At 43.8% G+C, this 19,054-nt stretch overlaps 2 protein-coding genes and 1 non-coding gene across 3 annotated transcripts; all 3 read right to left on the reverse strand.

The window, feature by feature from the left end:
- Window positions 1–10,441: 10,441 nt before the first annotated feature.
- Window positions 10,442–14,188, reverse strand: nrm (nurim). Its single transcript, XM_061093123.1, has 4 exons — window positions 14,007–14,188; window positions 12,429–12,622; window positions 12,014–12,190; window positions 10,442–11,590 (listed from the first exon to the last, which is right to left on the reverse strand). The coding sequence occupies exons 1-4, from the start codon at window positions 14,155–14,157 to the stop codon at window positions 11,264–11,266; spliced, it is 849 nt and encodes a 282-aa protein (XP_060949106.1). The 5' UTR covers window positions 14,158–14,188; the 3' UTR covers window positions 10,442–11,263.
- Window positions 13,748–13,820, reverse strand: trnak-cuu (transfer RNA lysine (anticodon CUU)). Its single transcript has one exon. It is a non-coding gene; the product is annotated as a tRNA-Lys (tRNA).
- Window positions 14,189–15,649: 1,461 nt separating the features above from the next.
- limd1b (LIM domains containing 1b) lies at window positions 15,650–18,194 on the reverse strand. The gene is made up of 7 exons (XM_061093380.1): window positions 18,163–18,194; window positions 17,363–17,448; window positions 16,476–16,543; window positions 16,303–16,368; window positions 16,092–16,222; window positions 15,874–15,925; window positions 15,650–15,733 (listed from the first exon to the last, which is right to left on the reverse strand). The coding sequence occupies exons 1-7, from the start codon at window positions 18,192–18,194 to the stop codon at window positions 15,650–15,652; spliced, it is 519 nt and encodes a 172-aa protein (XP_060949363.1).
- Between the last annotated feature and the right edge of the window lie 860 nt (window positions 18,195–19,054).

Consider the following 19,054-nt stretch of genomic DNA (forward strand, 5'->3'; position numbering starts at 1 on the left):
TTCACAAAGATTATACCAACAACATTATACAGCCAAAAGTCAGATCAGCTGTAATATGAGTGTTAATCAAGCTATAAAGACTTCCTCCTCTCACATCTCTCACTCTCTCCACTTCCACAAAAATAACAAAATAACACCTTTATTTTAATCCACACATACTTTAACTGTTACATTTCCAGAGTTGTTTATTGAACAGTCAAGCTCAATAAACCCCCCCGTGAGACAAAGACCCCACACATTGCACCAACACAGGAGTCTTTTTTCCGAAAGGCTTCAGACGTCTTCACAAACTCATCTTTCACATCATCTGTACGAGCAAGTCCGGCAGGCACATGAAAACAGATGACACGAACATCACTCTTCTGTGCGGAGGCGGTGCTGATTTTCAACTTAGAAAATAACGAACAGAGAAGAAACTATCAAATACATTAACTAAAAAATAAAATCTTCAATCAGTATTTCCGTTTATTGCATAGACAAGCGACCCACCATCGCCCGACAGTGCACACCTGAGGGTCTTTTTAAATATTACAATTGGGATTTATAATATTTTTGCAATATGTACCATTCTTATACATTCCCCCCATTTCCCTGAAAATAAACTAGGTCATATTTTCCCAGTAAACACATATATGTCTTCTTTTTTTTTACATCTGGATAAATCAGCTGTACATTTTTTACTCAATAGTTTCTCATTTTGATGTTATATCTAGGTACAATGAACAAAAAAAAAAAAAAAAAACACTCACTTAAAATTTAAATTACACCAAACATGATAAAAATCACATTAAAATGTTGGTGATCTCATCACAAGGGCAATTTTGGCGAAGAAGACCGAGGGCAAGACTCATCTGGAAGACAGAGAGATGGAGGTGGAAGGTAAATAAGGTGAATCTAGGATTTCATGTTTCAATTCAGAATCTGATTTGATCCCATTCACCAACAGCAGCATTTATGGTTTCTTATTTGGATAAACTCATTGTTGGTTTGGGACATTAATGGAGTTTGCAGAAAAATATAAAATAGTGCCATCCTCATCCTTTAAGTAAAGTCTGTGGCAACTTTCCCAGCAGAGCACAGAAGACTGTGAGAAATGTTGACGTGCAGAACAATCATCATTACACGCTATGTTTTTTGAGAAGAGGGTGACACTGACCCACTCTTAGACCTCGTCCTGTCGCAGTCCCAACGTTCCTTGTGCTCTTGGACACGATCATTTCTCCGTCCAAGTCGGCCTCCTCCTCCTGGGCCTCGTCCCCCTGCAGCCTGTCCGTCCTCCCCAGGTCGTGAGGGTGCGGGACACACGCCAGCATGGAGGTCTCTGACGGGTACTCACAGACCTGCTCCAGCCGATCCTCGTTGAAACACACTTTCCCCTGGAAACATGGGGAGGGGAAATGGTAAATGGACTGCACTTTGATGTGTGGGCTAGAGCAGGGGTTCCCAAACTTTTCAGCCTGCGACCCCCAAAATAACGGTGCCAGAGACTGGGGACCCCCAACGACACTGGAGGTGGTTTATAATGTTGCGCACAGCCACGCACATGCACTATGCGTGCGTGCGTGCGTGCATTCTTGTGCATGTCTGGTCAGGTAACCTCTCCTTCTCCGCTAGCTCTTTTATTTTTTTTATAAAAAAATAAAATAATTGTATTTTCTTTTGGAATGCATTTCGCGACCCCGCCCCTGTGTCTCGCGACCCCCCGGGGGATCGCGACCCCCACTTTGGGAACCCCTGGGCTAGAGGAGCGTGGACTCAAACCACCCACGAGCTGAGATTTTGCCTTTAGCTCCAGTCAGCTACATTTGTGTAAACCAATTTGCTGCCACGTGTTAAAAAAGGCTTCATTCTTATAGTGTAGCTTGTCTTCTGTTCAGATAATGTGAGAAAAATGTGGCTAGGTTGTTTCTAAAACGTGTGTACTGTGCAGTCATTATAGTTATTTCAGAAATCAAAACATTGCATTGCAAATAGAAAAGTAAATTAGAAAAACTCAAAGTTAAAATGTACATTTTCTGCAGAATAATCATTATATTTTTTTTGCCCGACATGGTGAACGTGAAACCACTCTGGAGGAACTGAGTAGTGCTTACGCTGTCAGTGTAATGTTAACTGACAGCATGAGGCTTAACACAGCAGAAATACTCCCTCTGTGAGAGTGTTTACCGACTGAACACTTCATGCACTGAGTTATTAATCATTCTGGGAAATTCATATCATATTGAGAAAGTACCCGACACGTGTTCAGTTGCAGAAGCAGAAAAAACAAGGTCAGATTGCAGCTTCTCCTCAAGTGTTGAAAAGGAAAACAAGACGTTTTCAGATTCGTACGTTGAGTTTGTTTACTCAAAGGTCAAAGGTCAACATGCAGTAAACTGACGGACAGGAAGCAGCAGCACTTCCACAGTGTGTCTTATAACAACAGCAGCCTCCACTTGTAAACACACCCGGATGTACAGAGCCCGGCTGGACAGAGCCAGAGACCTGCAGACACCAGACTGCACACGCTCTACAAGTGGCTTCACCCTGGGGATGTGGCCGTCTGCAGAGGAGTGCAGATAATAGCTCTGCATTAGACAGGCTGGGCCAATCATGCTCAGGCACAGGAGGCTAATCCTCCCTCCCTGAACCTGATTAACCCAGGCAGCACAGCAGGACAGCAGAGGCCACCAGGGAGACACAGAAACTGAAACAGTAGAAGAGACGGAAAGAGGGAAGTTTGAAGCTATATTATATAACTGCAGTTCTTCTGAGTTCAGGAGAGTTTTCACCTTTCAAAATGCACGCATCTATAGCAGAACAATACCATGTGAATATTTAGAAAAAAAGCTAATTTCAACCAAAACTTAAAAATCTACAGGTGGATTTTAACAAAAATATTTCAGCATAATTTCAGGATTTGAAGAATGGATGTCCAAGATAGAAAACACATGTACGAGGAGAAACTTCTGAGTAAAAGAGGGCGACGAAGGCGTGGAGGAAGCAGGTGAACTCCCTCCCCCCCACCCCACCCCAACCCCCATGATGCCTTGGTCCGGTGGGGGGAGGAAAGGCGACCTGACGTCAAAGAGTCTGAAGGGCATGGATGTGAGAGTGACAGGTGGTCAGAGAATCAACGGGTGGTCAAAGAGGAATTAACCGACCGCGTTTCCTGAAACCAAAAAACAAACCGTGACTGATGAAACTTAAATGTTTAGTGATTTCATTGGGAGTCACTGTAGATGGGAAAAACCTGCACCTGAAGAAATACAAGGAAAAGTACCAAATCTTTCTGACCTGTAGTTTCTCTTTCACACTTTTAGTCGAGTATTTTGACACCTGATAAAATGGCACAGATTTAAATAAAAAGGTCACCACGTCACTTCCCTATGTCGATCTTTGTCTCTTGTTTGGAGGAAGTGCAGAAGTTTTAAAGAGGAAGTGAGCAAAAACATGCAGCTTTTAACACAAGCCTTTAATCACCCTTAATCCTCTCAGTATGACTGTCAAACTGTCATTTTTCTCTGCCCTGCCTCTCCTGTCGGGGTCAGACCTCCATCGAGCTTCTTCCTCCCGTCTCTCTGCAGCACCCGTCTCTGTATTTATTCTCTTTTCCTTTCGCCCGTGTCAAACTGTGAGTTGGCGGCCCCCTGTCAGAAACACTCAGCCGTGCAGTGGAAGGTCAGCGTGGTCAAAAAGTCTCTGCCAAGACTCCAGGCTAACAAACCAAACCCCTGCTGTACAGCCAAGAAGATACAAAGAGAGATTTGTCTGAGGGGCAGGGAGGGCTGACTCTGCAAAAAATGTCAGAATTGGTGTGAGGGAACGAGGAAGCGGCCTGCAACGCACTCAGATGCAGACTGAGGGGAAACTCTCAGCAGTGTGACAACTCCCATTATAGGAAAGTGGTACTAAAATAACAATGCGATTCTTCTAACAGGCCCTCAGGTGCAGTAAAAAGCCATGAGCACACCAAGTGTTCACAGGAGAGTCGGGATAACTTCCACTCAGGAAAAGAGGGAACACAAAGTCCTTATGTGAACTTTGACTACGGCAAGATTAATTTGCAGTTTCAGCTGGTAGGTCTCAGAATGAATTAGTGTAAATACCAGAGAGGTTAGCTACAAAAAGAAGAGATGGAGGAAGGAGCTGGCTGTGTCTCATTGTGGTTTCCTACTCAACTTGTCTGTCTCCAGTGACGCCTGCAACGTTCCTGTGAACTGTCTCCTACTGCAGAGGAGTGAAGATGAAAACACTGGTCTTTTGTTTCGTTAGGCCACAAAACAAATTCAATTACTGCGGACTAAAGCAATCTGCTGCCGATGATCCTGCTCACACGTGTCAGGGTGAACATGCGTAGTGTGGCGAATCCAAATCAGGGGCTAAAAGTCAAAAGTCCACAAAGCATCAGACGGCACATCCGAGTGGAAAAGCAGATCACAGCGGGATTTTATGGCTAAGAATCAAGATGTCGTGCTTGATAAGGCTTTAACCGGCTTAGGTCGGTCTCTGTGATCGCACTTCTCAATCAAAAGGGATGTTCTCCAAGTGAAAGGGGATTCCGCTTGACAGCCGGGGGGGCCGTCAGACAGGTGACACAAGGTGACACCGTCTGGACCACCTACGATAACCTCTACTAGGGGAGCGACCATTTTTGTAGTCTAATTTTATCGATTAAAGCCATGGTAGAACTATTGGAAGAGGACGATATGTTCTCTGAGGTTTGGTGACAGTGTTTGTATCATCAAGAGGTCAAAGGCCAAAAAGAAAATGTGCAGTTTCTACTCACCCTTTTCGGGTTCCCTCTGTTTTTCACCAGACAGGACTTCTCCAGATTTAGATATCCACCGATCACCTCGATCTCCTTCGCTGTCGGGTACTTCTTCCTGATTGGCTCAGCCACAGCGGGGGTTGTCTGGGCCTGCTGCGATGGAGTCTTTGCAGGACTCGACCCGGCCGGTGTAGATCCCGCTGAGGGTGCGGATGCCGTCCCTTCGCCTCCTCCTCCTCCAGCAGCGGCAGGCTTCTTTGGCTTGATTGTAACGGTGGCGCCTCTCTTCACTTGGCCCCCAGCGGCACTCTTGATGGAGAAGAGCGTGGGCGTCGGGCTGGGTGATGGAGACATGCTGGGAGACTGGGAGGGAGACGGGGAACACGGGGAGGAGGCCGGTGTTGGGGCCGTGTCCGAGGGTTTCAGAGCATTGTCTGGGGATTGGCTTCGGAAAAATGAGGGGTTAACAACGACGGCTTGTTTGATCTGAGCTGTCGGAGAACAAACACGTAGAGGAGACATCTTGTAGTTTGGTTCTGACTGATCCTTCTCCTGGCTCTTGACTTCGTCCTTCACCTGCTGCTTTAACACTCGTTTGGGGCTCTGCTGCCATTGAGTCTCTTTGTCCCTCAGAGGATTGTTTGTTGACTTCAGCGCTTCCTGCTCTTTCAGCTGAAACTGCTCTATCTGTCGCTGTATCGTCTGAACCCCAGAGACGTCTCCACCCGCTGAAGCTTTGCCGTCTCCCTGCTGTGAGTTTGATATGTGGGGCGTCACTTTTACAAGATTCACCGATGGACAGGTCCTGTCCCTGAGGCACAAACCTGATCTCGAGCCGACAGTTTCCAAGTTGTAGATTCGGCTCATGGCTGCGAGGGAGTTTGGATGAGGGGGCGAAGGGCAGAGAACTTGTGTTGGGTCGAGGGGAGATGTATGTTCCTCTACCTCCTCCTCCTCCTCCGAAAGCTTTTCCTCCTCCTCACTCTCCTCTTCTCTGCTCCCACGTCGGCCCCCGTGGCTCCTCAGCTGTTCCTCTTCATGTTTCGGGGGCTCGTCTTCATCCTCAGATATCAGACAGCCGTCAGAGATAACTTCAGCGGCAGCAGCGGCGTACCCGCTCGATACTTCCTCTCCGCCGGCGGTTTGTGAGTTTGGAGCAGAAACAGGAAGCTGAGGGCAGGTTTTCAACACTTCCTGTGTGACGTCAAATGCAGCCGTGGCTGACTGCACTGCTGCGTCTTCCTGTGCCGTATCTGCGTCGACCAGCTTCTTCCGTTTATTCGCTGCAGCTTCCCACTCTGGCTCTATTTCAGTTCCCCTCTCGTCATCCATGTCTTCAGCTGTCGGAGAATCACTGTCCTCTGCAGCCACGCTCCCCTCTTCATCCCTCTTCTTCCTCAGCCTCTCCTGCCTCTCCAGTTCCTTTTGTCTGATTTTCTCTCGCAGGGACTCGATGCGGCTCAGGGGCTTCCCGATCCTCCAGCTGTCCCTCCTCTCGACCCCTTGTCCTCCTTCCCTGTCTCGGCCCTCGTCGTTTTGAACGGCCAACTTTTTCCTGTCCACCACTTCTTCTGCGACATAGAACACAGTCCTGGGGATTTGAATCTCGAGGGGACTTGGAGGTGCGACCCTTTTTGGAGATCTGGGTGTTGCGTCCTGGACGAGACTCCCGGACCCGACCTCGCTGTAATGCTCTCCATCCGTCCTGCACTCCTTGGTCAGTTCCAGACCTCTGTTAGGCCTTTCCCCTCTCTCGTTGCCATAAACAGTTGTGTCCCCTATTCTTTCTATTTTACTGATGAGCTCCTCTGTGTGCTGAGACAAAACGGAATGCGTGGGGATGGGTCCTCGTAGTCCAGTCCACTCGGCCCCTCGTTGGGGGTCTCTGTTCCTCTCTGTGAGTGTACAGAGCAGACCGGAGCACTCGGTGAAAGCCGATTCATGTCTGTACTGACTCTCCACACTGAGGCATGGACTTGTTGTGTCTTCTGATGAGGCCATGATGTAACTCTGCGTCGCTTCAGCTGGGATTGCACTTTCAAATCCATCTCCTTGTAGAAAATCCTCTTTGTTGCTAACTTGCGCCTCAACTCTTTCCTCTGGGTCGCTCTCTACACTCAGCTCTCGTTCTAAACTTTTCTCATCCTCCAGTCGCTTTGCTTCTCTTTCAGCTCTTGCTCTCCCATCCTGCCTGATTGGGACTCTTCTAGCAAATGAGATGCCCTCTGTGTTTTTGACACACGCAACCGTGAACCCCTCATCTCCGTTTCCATTACCGGACCTCTCTGCCGCCCACTTATCGATGGGCTCGACTCTCTTAGCCTCACTCCTGTGTTGGATGGAGATGCACATGTCGGCGTCATTCCTCCTCTGCATGGATCCGGCCTTTTCAGCTGTTTTCACAAATCCATCCTTGTGTTTTCCCGACTTGTCTAAAAGCCATGCGCACCCCATTTTGATCTTTGCCGTGGCGTCCCTTCCTAAACCTGCTACGTCTACCCACGCTACCACGCTCTTGTCTAAGTGTATCTTCTCACGCATTCTCCAATCGTAACACCTTTCGTCATCTAAACCGTTCTCCTTCGCACAGATGACTCGGTCGGAGAAGCTAAATGAGCGCTTTGGGATTCCTTTCAGCGGCATAGTCCTCCCGTCCACCTTCCTCTCCTCAGATCGTTGGTCATCTTCATCAGAGTATTTTCTCCTCCCAGGCCGGAGGAAGTTATCAGAGCTTTTGGATCGAGATGGCGGTTTAGGAAGCTCGCCGAATTTGCTCAGCAGCTGGCTGACCCTCCCTCGTCTCTCAATAAACACATTATCCTCCAGGCTGCCTGTCCTGTTATCCTTTATAACCAGCGCCTGGCTCCAGGGTCTTTCTTTCTCCTTCCCAGGCTCTTTTTCTCTCAGCCAGGATATGTCTTTTCTGAGCTCCCTGCTTTCCCTCCTTCCATCCTCTCCATCCTCTCTCCCTTTTCCTCCTGAACTCCTCTCCTCTGGGGTTGTCGAGGGCTTTATGATCAGAACCTCGGAGGCTCGGATCTCGGTGACGCTCCCTCCTCCGGCCAGGATCTCCCTCAGGTTCATCTTCATCCCTCTGTTCCCCTGGTGGTCCTCCTCTGGCCTCTCCCTCTCCCCCTCCCTCCATCTCCCCCTTCTCTCGTCATTACCCTTCCTGTCCTGTTCGATGATGATGATGTTGTCGGCTCGGATGGTTCGCAGACAAGGGACATGGGGAGAAAACGATCCAGATGGTGAATCTGTGTCTTTCTCCTCCTCGTCTTTTCTTACTTTGAGGTATTCCCTCTCCCTCGTTACATCTTTAACCGACTCTTTCCATTGGGTTTTATCTTTCTCCCATCTCTCCCTGCTATTATCTCTTTCTCTTCCCTGACTCCTGTCCCTGCTTCTCTCTTTTTCCCGTCCCTCACTTAAATCTCTGAACCTCTCAATTTTCAGCTCTATGTCTCGTCCTCTTCCTGAGTCTCCATCTTGACCCCTGGGACTGGATTTGTCTTTCTCCCTCTCGGACTCGTTCCCTACATCTGCATCCTTGCCCTTCCTCCATGCACTCTCCGTGCGAATAAATGGGTTTTCATGGAACGGCACTATAGTTTCCACAGACACCTGACTCACTGATCTGGGGTCAGCATCCAACCATAGCCCAGGATCTGGACTGAGCGACAATTCACTTCCCAGATTGACCGTTACAGAGCTGTCTGTGTCGCTCAGGCCTTCAGAGGGAGATCTGAAATCCACCTGCAGGAAACACATGTCTCTCTCCTTCTCCCTGTCACCCACACCGTCCTGCTTTGCCTTCCTCCGCTGGATGATCCCTCGCTTCCAGGCGGGCATGCTGGCAAGCTTCTCCTCCTCCTCCTTTTCTCTCCTCTCTCGTTCCTCCTCGTCTCGCCTCTTTCTCTCCAGCAGGAGTTGCTTCCATTCCGGCAGAGAGGAGACAGACATAACAGAAAAAGGTGCAGGGTTTCTGGTCAAGATGGTCAGCGCTGGTTCTGGAAGGGTCTGCAAAAAAAGGCGAATGATAAAGTAGAATAAAGTTGTCTCTGACATTCATGTTCAATAAAGGTGTGCATGAACCAAAATAAAAATGTTGACATAAAGAAGACAGCTGAATGAATTGAGTAATTGGTAAATAATTAGCTATGTTTAACAACATATTGGAAGAGACACATCAATGCACCATCACAAGGTGTAGATAATTTCTTGCAGTCCAACTTTATCTGTTGTCTAATGGGTCTAAATTTCCCCTTTTTACACTAATACTATCATCAACTCCTTCAGATTAACTTGCAGCACATGATGCATATGAATTATTGATTAAAATAACACTAAATGAAACTCACCTAAAGTTTTTGCCTGGATTTCACTGCCTCCGCTTCGTCTTTGCAGTTGTCATCTCCACTCATGCGTCTTGGCTGTGCGTAACGCGCGCTCCGGTTGCTCGATGGAAAATAGTCCTTCTCCAATAACTCCTCTTCTAATCGAAGCTGTCAAAACAAGAGGGTCTTAAACCCTGAGGGCAGTCAAATCAGCCCCTGACCTGCCTGCGCATCCGACCAGGAAAACACCTCCGTCGTCGGGATAGTAGTAAATATTTGCAGCGTCGGAGCAGCAGCGCACTAATCCGATAATTACATTAAATTCCGTCAGGAGTGTTTAGTGCCCCACACCATATTGTCGGACCTAAGAAAAGGCCGTCTGCCCGGGCACCAACCCCCCCACCCCTCCTCCTGTCCTCCCCCGTCTCATCCCTCCGTCCTGCGGGGGCTAATTGGAAGAGGAGGAGGAGGTGGAGGAGGAGGGAGGTGGAGGAGGAGGTGTGGCTGTGAACCATGCAGGGCTGTGTGAGTGGGGAGTGCAGGAGTTTACCTGAAGCAACACTAACACACTCATGTTGTGCTGTTACACTGAGTTTAGTCCTGATTGTTTGATTCCTGTCAACACGTGTTAGAAGAAGGTGAATGGATCCTTTACTTAAATACAAGTATAACTCTACACTGGGAAAAGTGTCTGGTTACAAGTTGAGTTTGCAAAATCTTACTTAAGTGGATTTGTGCATTATTTCATGAAATAAATAAAAAATACTCTATTCTGTTATTGACTATGATGTAATTTGATGATTATTATACAAACATGACGTCTAAATGGTGTTTAATGTTGTAGCAGCTCAGGAATATTAACAACTTTACATTTAGGGTGTACATTTTTTGTACTATTCACTATTTGTCTCCTGTCTTTTGAACACTTTCTGATTTACCTGCATTTTATAGACATTATAAACTACCAGTGGGTTGGATCTATTGCAGGACTATTATTGTATCTAACCGTTATAATTTGAGCTCACTGTACCTATTTAACTGCAGATCCTAAGTATGGCAATATTTTTATTCTGTTTGTATTATTTCTGTTGTGTATATTTTGATGTGGATCGCTAGACAGTATCAATGACTCTCTGCTGTTTTAAATTATGTGTTAAAAAGAGGTTTTATAAAAAAGTGTTAATAAACCAAAAGCAGCTATTTAAACTCTCCTACATTTTACCGCTTATTACATTTATTCAACATAGTCTTGAAATGTATGTAATGGTTATACAGCACAATACATATGAAACCAAGATGTTACTTCATGTAACATGAACTGGGAAACAAAAGAAATACATGAAAACACGTGTAGTTAAATTTGTAGTGGCTTATTCTGACGTTACCACAGATGAACCCACAACATAAAAAATACAACAAATACATTCACAACTGAGAAATTGTTGTTTCCATTAAAGCTTTAGGTTCGTTTTGCTAGTGTGAAATCTCAATTTTACACAAAGAACAATTAAAATTCAAAATCAGTGCATTAAAAAATACAGTAAAATAAATGCACTTCTCACATGGTATTTAACAGCATATAAAACTAAAATCTGATAATGGCACTCAATGTTCATATTCATTGCGAAATATTTCAGCTTCAACTGTAAGTCTTTATTTTTTATTATGCATCTTGGTGACATTTAAAAATAAATCTACATATATCTAGTTTTTGTTTAATATGTAATACAACATATTGTTTTAATTTAAAGGCAAATGTAGACATATTACATGTACTAATTACTACTACAATTCAGTATCAGCCCAAAAAATCTGGTATTAGTGGGGCTATATGATACATGACAAAAAATATCCACTTTAAATTAATTCTTTCTGATTTATTAAAAAAAATATAACCATTAAATTGAGTTGGTGCAGAAATGTTACAGTAATAGTGGCCAACCGTTAGAGAGCTGATCATCATCAGTAGTAGAGCAGGTGTTTGTTATAAAACGTTCTATGTCTGAAACCATTAAAAAGAAAATGTTGAAAAGATAATGTAAAGTAAGGTCACGTGTTTTTATGTTCTTATCCAGCACAGCAGATTTCAGGCTTACAGAGGATCACAGTCACTGCTGAAGTCAGTTTTATAAGAAATACTTCTGGTTAGTATTAAGGCAGCAGTCACACCTTTGCTTCACTTCTCCTTGGCGTAGCTGTCGGTGGTGTCGGTGGTGTCAGTGGTGTCGGTGATGCCGCGCTGTGGCTCAGCAAGGAGCTGCATCTTGCTCCTAATCTGGACGCAGATGTAGCCTAAATCCTGTTTGTCCAGAGAGTGTGCCAGGGCCAGGTAGGTCGACAGAGTCCCGGCCAGCAGGAGCCGGTCCAGGGACAAGGCCGGCAGGAACCACAGCACCACACCCAGCTCCAGACACACCGGGTGGCGCAGGTGGGACAGGAAGCGCTGGGCTTGGGAGGACTTGTAAGAGAGAGGGTCTCCCAAACCGAGACACTCGTAGTACACCTGAGAGAGAGAAGAGGGAGGAGAGGGAGGAGAGGGAGGAGAGGGAGGAGAGGGAGGAGAGGGAGGAGAGGGTGAGACACAGGAACCGAAATGAGGTTGAGCAACAACACCAGGAATAAATCTCTATTTACATTTAAGAGGTTTTCATTGCCACAGATTTACACTGTTACACTTAATTACATCTATATTTATAAATATCTCGTGTTATTGTTTTTAATTAAATTAGGAAATTAATCCTTTTTGTCGAATGATGTGGATTTTTGAGTTTGCTGTTGAATTAATGGAAATGTGTGGGTTAGACAAAATTAAACCTTCCTGTAACCAGAGATGAGTCGTATAGACACACAACTCAAAGGTGCGGTGTCGTTAACATGCACACTACACACTGTTATAACAAAGATGGTAGTTTGGGTCCCTGGGTACCTGCTTGATGCCCAACAGTTCTGGGTAATCAAAGATCATGAGGATGCTGCAGATGATCGCCCAGCAGAGGAAGTGCAGAGTGAAGCAGAGCAGAGGGAACCAGATACTCCAGGGTGCATGACGCACCGACCACAGACAGGGGGCGCCAGTCACTGGCTGCCAGTACCGAATCAGGATCTAACACAGGGGGAAATAGATATAATGTTTATAGCTTATGTGGTACTATGTGTGACGAAAGTATTTGCATTGTGTATTATCAATGTGTATTGATAATACAATAATTATAAAAATCATGACATGATTTGCATTCTTCCTGATGGTCCCATATAACAAACATATAATTTTTTATGGTTATATATTATATAAATACAACAGCATTTACATACTGAGACTGTGGGAGTGTGTGTTGCTGTACCTGCAGGGCCAGCGCGGTGGTGAAACAGTACGCTGTCCGGTTCAGGACCCCCAGCACCGACTGGAGAGCCTGTTTGACGGGGGTCCAGGCCAGCAGACTGTGCTGAATTGTGAAGAGAGCCAGCAGCCCCCCGTCCACAGCCAGGGACCAGAGGACAGAACCGTCCTGCAGCGCCTCCGTCCACGAGATGGAGTCTGAGGTTCAGGCAAACGACAGGAACAAGAGGAGGACGGTGTACACTGAACATTAGTTAGTTAGTTTAAATAATATGACATTTACTGTACGCATGTATTTACATAACACTGTGGAGTTGTGTACAGTCCATTCATGGCCTGATAACACACGGTCACCCGCGGAGCCACTGAGAACAAACCTCTACTGTTCACAGGCACTCAGGCATCAAAAGTGCGGCAGAATTTACACAACGTTCTAAATAGATTTACATCAGAGACCAATTTTCACTGCAACACAAAAGAACATTTTGTCCAAATAAAATCCAATTTCACCCTTTTTATTTCAAGCAAATTCAATTTGAGTTAAATCAAATCAAATCAAACAGTTGATGTAATTTTTCTGAGATCTTTGGAAAATGTTTTGCGTTTGAATTCTGGGAAATCTCACACAACAACACAACAAATCATTGTTGTTAGCTGGTCTTTGTGTTTAGTTTTTTTGTGATAGTGTTTTAAGGTTTGTTGTTGTGTTAGGTTATTTGCCGTTGAACAGCTTGTGGTCAAACTACAAAAAAGCTTATAATGATGTTGGGAAATTATTACTTAAGAAACCTTGATGGTGTCGTGTGAGTGAAATGTTTGTGGCTGCAGGAAATCAACACTTCCTAATCCGTCCTAACAAATGTGATATACTGTATAACCGTATTCGATGAGGATGATACTATTTGCTATCTGACGGGATATATATATAGATATATATATACTGTCTAACAATAACATTACCATCATATCATCAGTACTATTGCCATCACCTTGCCACTGCACCTTATCTACCTATTTATCTTGTGTTTCTGTTTTCATTCTTTCTACCTCAATATTTTTTATTGTGTTGTATTGTATTTTATTGTATTCAAATATACTGGCTTCTATGACGACTTAATTTCCCTTCAGGGATGAATAAGTAATCTATCTATCTATCTATGTAATGAGGCAAACAACTAAATAAAGTATTTGCCCAAAAAAGATGTAGACTTATGTAAATGCTTTTAGATAAAGTGCTGAAACAACCTCAAACTACTCCAAAACAAATATGAAACTCTGTCAGCAACCAATGCAAAAAATGAACTGCAAAATGAAAAGTTAAGTCGCCCAACGTGGGGCTCGAACCCACGACCCTGAGATTAAGAGTCTCATGCTCTACCGACTGAGCTAGCCGGGCGATGCTGCCTCCTGCCGGCTGTCCAAAGTTGGACTCCAGGTCAGTCAGAAGTTGAATAGACTTTTCTGCTTCGTTATGAATTATGTTGTTATTAAAATCATGAATTAACTTTGTAGACAACAACAACAGCAACAGAGGCACTGGAAGCCTGGTGCAGAGTGCGGACTCCAGCTCAGTGAGTGTTACCTTGACACAGGCTCGTCTCCCCGGTGATGTTGTGGTAAATCGCTCTGAACGACACGAAGCGCACGAAGTCTGCGGTGGAGATGAAGACAAACGCAAAGTTCAGTAGCGACACGAAGCCGAGGAAGCAGCCGCGACCTGTGAGCGACGCCATTTCAATCCAGGAGGCTTCATTTGCTCACTTCACCCGGTTTCTTCCGGGAGTTTGAGTCAGTACCTCTCACCGACACACGGGGGAGACACAGGGAGTTGTTTCTGATGATACATGATTCATTTATGATCATCAACGATTCAATAAAATATATGAAACAAAACAAGATAAAGTATCAAAATGAAATATACACTAGAATCAATATTAGACTCAAACTCCAAACTCTATCAAGCTCGCTAGCATAGCAATATTAACATTTTCTGTTTTTATTATTTCTGTTGTGTATTTGTGGATTCAGGTCAATACATTATCAATGACTCTCTGCTGTTTTAAAGTATGTATTAAAAATAGGTTTTATAAAAGGTGTTAATAAACCAAAATCAGTTATTTAAACTTGTGTGACTATTAAAAATAAGTAACAGACCAGATAAGATTAAGAACACATAGATTTAAACCAGAAATTAGAACGTCACCCATTATGATACCGCTTATTACATTTATTCAACATAGTCTTGAAATGTATGTAATGTATTTACAGCACAAGACATGTGAAACCAAAGATGTTACTTCATGTAACATGAACTGGGAAATAAGAGAAATACATGAAAACACGTGTAGTATAAACTACAATAAAGTGTATTGCTGAGTAGAATCAATATTAGACTCAGATGAAGATGGATTTCCTTTTGATTGGTCTGATCTTTCTGAGTTCTTTCAAATGTAGAAAATTACAAACTCCATCAAATAAAAGCCTGAGCTAAAACTTTCCTGTCACACTTTGATCTAAGCGTCGTTATTTAGTGTCGAGGAGCAGAACGTGTGACTCCATCTGCAGAACCGCCGCCATGTAATGTGTGCACAGCTATTGCAGCTGTATTGACCTGACATTGATACAGTCGAGTCAAAGTATTTGATTTATAGATCTGTAGAAGTAGAGTTGTGCATTATTTGTATTTAAATAGGAAAAACAAGCAACAGTGTTTGACCACAAGGTGTCAGAAAAGATCACATTTAGTTACAGACAACATCTTATAAACAATGTGAATATAGATTGATAGATAGAGATATGCAGAGATAGAGATATAGAGAAATAAATAGAAAGATAGATAGATAGATAGATAGATAGATAGATAGATAGATAGATAGATAGATAGATAGATAGATAGATAGATAGATAGATAGATAGATAGATAGATAGATAGATAGATAGATAGATAGATAGATAGATAGATAGATAGATAGATAGATAGATAGATAGATAGATAGATAGATAGATAGATAGATAGATAGATAGATAGATAGATTTTTAATAATAGGCCATTCCTCAGAGATATAAAGAAATAAAGTGGACACAAGATTTGAGTCTGTTTTCTGGGGATTTTAATTGCAGACCAAAAATGGTGTAACCGCCCACTGAGGAATGAACTCATAAATAAACTATATACATGTACAAACAAAGAGCAGCAGGGAGATGAGTATCAGCCGGATTCTGTCCTTAGATGAGGTTCACGTCTCCACTGAAACACTCGACATGGTAACTTCTGTCTAGTGACACCACTCTTACAGACTCTGTAGACCCCTGAAATAAAAAAACAACACATGGAGGGAAATTGTTTTTAAAAACTGTCAAAAAGTTAATATGGGAAAGAAATATTATTGTTCTTTTTTATCTTGCATTAATCAAACACATGTATGAATTTGAATGTAGCTCCAGCTCACCTCAGTCGGCAGTATCGGTGTTCTGCAGGCGGCACAGCAGGGGGCCCGGAGCCTGAAACCACAGAGGAGTCTCACTATAAAGTCACAGAAACTGAGACGTGAGGTCACTTGTGGGTGTGACGTATCTCGTCTGACAGGCTTTTGATAAAAATCCCCTCTCTGGAGTGTGAATCAAATTGTCTTTGTCCCATTGTGTTGAGCAGGTGGAAGCAGGTCACCTGTGGTAGTCGCTGACACAGTAGACCCGGCGGTCTGCGTCCACAGAGAAGGGCTGCCCCTCCAGGCTCTGGCTGCAGACCACGCAGCGGAAGCAGGACGGGTGGTAGGACCTCCCACGGGCCTGCAGGACCTGAGCGTGCAAGATGAGCTCTTCTTTCACACACTCTCACGTGCACACTCACAAACTGTAGTGACTCAAATCCAACTTACCATATTATCCATGATTAAAAACCCACAGCTGTTGCACACCTCTGGGGCTGGATGAACTCCTGAGTACTACGGTAAATAACAATATTTGTAGATTGCTGAAGTTTTTCTAAACGTGGAATCAAATTGTCACTTTGTAGTCAACTTTACAGCCATGATTAAAAAGTACAACTCACCAAAAAGTCGTTTTCACAGTAGATTCCTCCCGACACTGTATAGAATGGTTGCCCACTCAGCTTTTTACCTGAACATGGAACAAAGAACAGGGAAGAAACTGAATACAGGGAAATCTCTCATTTCCCGTAATGTGACATTTGATAACTGACAAATCTCTTTCAACACTAAATATACTGTTACAGATTTAAAGTTATATTCTGTCAGAAGTTTTAATAGTTGATCTTGAATGTGGTTAATTTTGTAAACTTGGAGAATTCAACCTTTACTGATATTTCAGCTGTTGAAGCATCTAGACAATAAACATGAAAGCGATCAAAAGTGAAAATGTTTATCAAAAGTCGGAATTTCTTGAAAACAAACATGTCTTTGTTCACATTGTCTCAACACAACCTTTGAGGAAAATGAGTCACTGTCACATGCTGGAAAATTACTGATCCTGGTTCAGTTTTTTAAGTTTATTTGAGACAAGCTTTTCACAATAAACCCGGCTTTTCTGAGCCAATTTAATGAAACCGCTCTCTGATGAAGCAGATTATTAATAACAACATTCTGGTATTTTTAGTGAATATTCAAAGTTATAATTCTTTTGGTATGTGTAAGATAAGACACTGTAAGAGAGGACTCACTGCAAACGCTGCAGGTGAAACATGTGTCGTGGAATAAATGTCCCATCGCCCGGCAGCCTCTCCCGGCTCCGTACACTGCTTCACTGCATCTTGTACAACTTCCTGTACACAAAAACACGACAAAAAGAAAGACACACAACAGCGTGGTTACTGCGGTCCACTTCATCCACTGGAAACAAACTGACAACACACTCACACACGTGCTGATCAATGTCTTCAACCTACAGAGGGTTGAAATGTTCAGTGTATTTCTTCCTTACCAAAGTACAGACTGGTTCTGTAGCTGGGGTCCATCTCCTGCAGGATCTGCCTCAGCTGTCCTGTCCTGCTGGAGGCTGCAGTGCGACTGTGTGGGGGTCTAATTTTATGTGACAGCTGTAAGAGGAGCTCCCATCTCAGTTTATGGGTGTTCGGTGCTTTTGGTCTCAAGTGGTACGACGAGTCTTCAGACGCTCTGGCTCCTCCGAGGCCGAGCAGGCGTCAACCGGTATATTTCACTTGGTTCACACACGGAACCTGCATCCAAATCCTGGGTAATTTCTTATTAAGGTTATTGTCATCGTCGTCTTGATGCCTGAGTGAGAGGGACACACACTTATTTACTTTCCGCAAATGATGACAAATGATGCAAAATAAAACTTTGAACTAATTTTCAAAAGACTGATAATAGGTGACGGGCTATAAGATAATGTTTCTGCATTTCAACATCTGGAGGTCAGCATGTAGAGTAAAACTTAACGAGTGACAGGCTGCTGTAGCTTTTTTCTGCTTTTTCCAAACCATTTCCTGCTCCAGTGAATGTTAAACTGTAAAAAACCACACTGGACTTTGACTGAACATCACTGCTGAACCTTTTCATTTTGATCAGGGTCCAGAATCTGTTAAATCATTAGCGGTGAGCGGAAGGCTGCTGCTGCTGCTGTGCTTCAGTGAAATCTACATTTTGAAACCTCTGAAGGCCATAAATGATATTTTACCTTTACGTTTATTATTCTAATTGTGTATATTTGCTGCCCTCACCTGGACTGTTCCTCATTTCACAGCTACAGTACCTCCTTACCTAAAAAGCAGCCCTGCCCAGATATCAGTCATGTTGGTGTGTGTGTTAACCGACTGTTCCAAGAGAGTGGGCATGATGTCACCGAACAATTCATAGAGTCTGTTTGTTTTGTAGTTTCAATTCATCCACTAATTTTGTATTTATACCAAATGAGGAAGGCCTTAAACGATGAGAATCTTTAAAAGACTTCACTTATGACGGCGGACTTTCACATTCTTACACCTTTTCAGTTCAACCTATCACAACCCAGCTTTAAATAATTCAAAAAGTGACATTTAATACATGGACAGCTCACAGTTAAAAGTGCCGTATCGGTTTTAAAAACTTGTCGTGACCTCTCGGCGGCAAATGTTTGGCCTTCGTGGACCGACAGTAACGTGGGAGGGGCGGGGGGGTGGGATGTCTGACAGCTGCCGATTCTTCACTGGGCTTCTTTGTTGAGACACAGTGTGTGAAGCCGTTTAACTTCCACCACAACAGCCACTCTACATGCTGCCAGACTGGTTCAGCAAAAAAACCTCTCTGTGTCACCACTGTGGGACTGTAAAGGTGTGTGTGAGTCTGTGTGTGTGTGTGTTTGTCTTTGTGTTTGTTTGGGGGATTAAAGAGCTTTTATACAAATACAAAGATTAAGGCAAATTAGAGAATTCTAACTTCTTTTCTTCATTTTATGTTTTGTGGCTTAAAATTAAGATTTAGATCGAACTGAGGCAACACATGGTTAAACTGAGGTTAATCTGGGTTTTGGCCGTTTGTAGTTTATTTCGAACATTGTGTTTATTGTGTAATTTGTGACGAAGAGCAAAGGAGTGTTTTCCAAAAAGTGAACACATGTGGGTGTTTGTCAGTGGTCGTGCCCTCAGGTATGTTTCTGAGCAGGAATGTCTTGTGT

Source organism: Limanda limanda, chromosome 19 (genome assembly GCF_963576545.1).
Source record: "Limanda limanda chromosome 19, fLimLim1.1, whole genome shotgun sequence".
NCBI lineage: Eukaryota > Metazoa > Chordata > Actinopteri > Pleuronectiformes > Pleuronectidae > Limanda > Limanda limanda.

Coding starts and splice junctions, on each gene's coding strand:
- nrm (XM_061093123.1), bottom strand. CDS start 14,157: ATGGCGTCGCTCACAGGTCGCGGCTGCTTCCTCGGCTTCGTGTCGCTA. Junction 12,623..14,006: donor GGAGACGAGCCTGTGTCAAG/GTAACACTCACT, acceptor CCTGAACCTCAG/ACTCCATCTCGTGGACGGAG. Junction 12,191..12,428: donor CCACCGCGCTGGCCCTGCAG/GTACAGCAACAC, acceptor CCCCTGTGTTAG/ATCCTGATTCGGTACTGGCA.
- limd1b (XM_061093380.1), bottom strand. CDS start 18,194: ATGACTGATATCTGGGCAGGGCTGCTTTTTAG. Junction 17,449..18,162: donor TGGGCAGGGCTGCTTTTTAG/GTAAGGAGGTAC, acceptor ACCCCCACACAG/TCGCACTGCAGCCTCCAGCA. Junction 16,544..17,362: donor CAGAACCAGTCTGTACTTTG/GTAAGGAAGAAA, acceptor TTCCATGTTCAG/GTAAAAAGCTGAGTGGGCAA.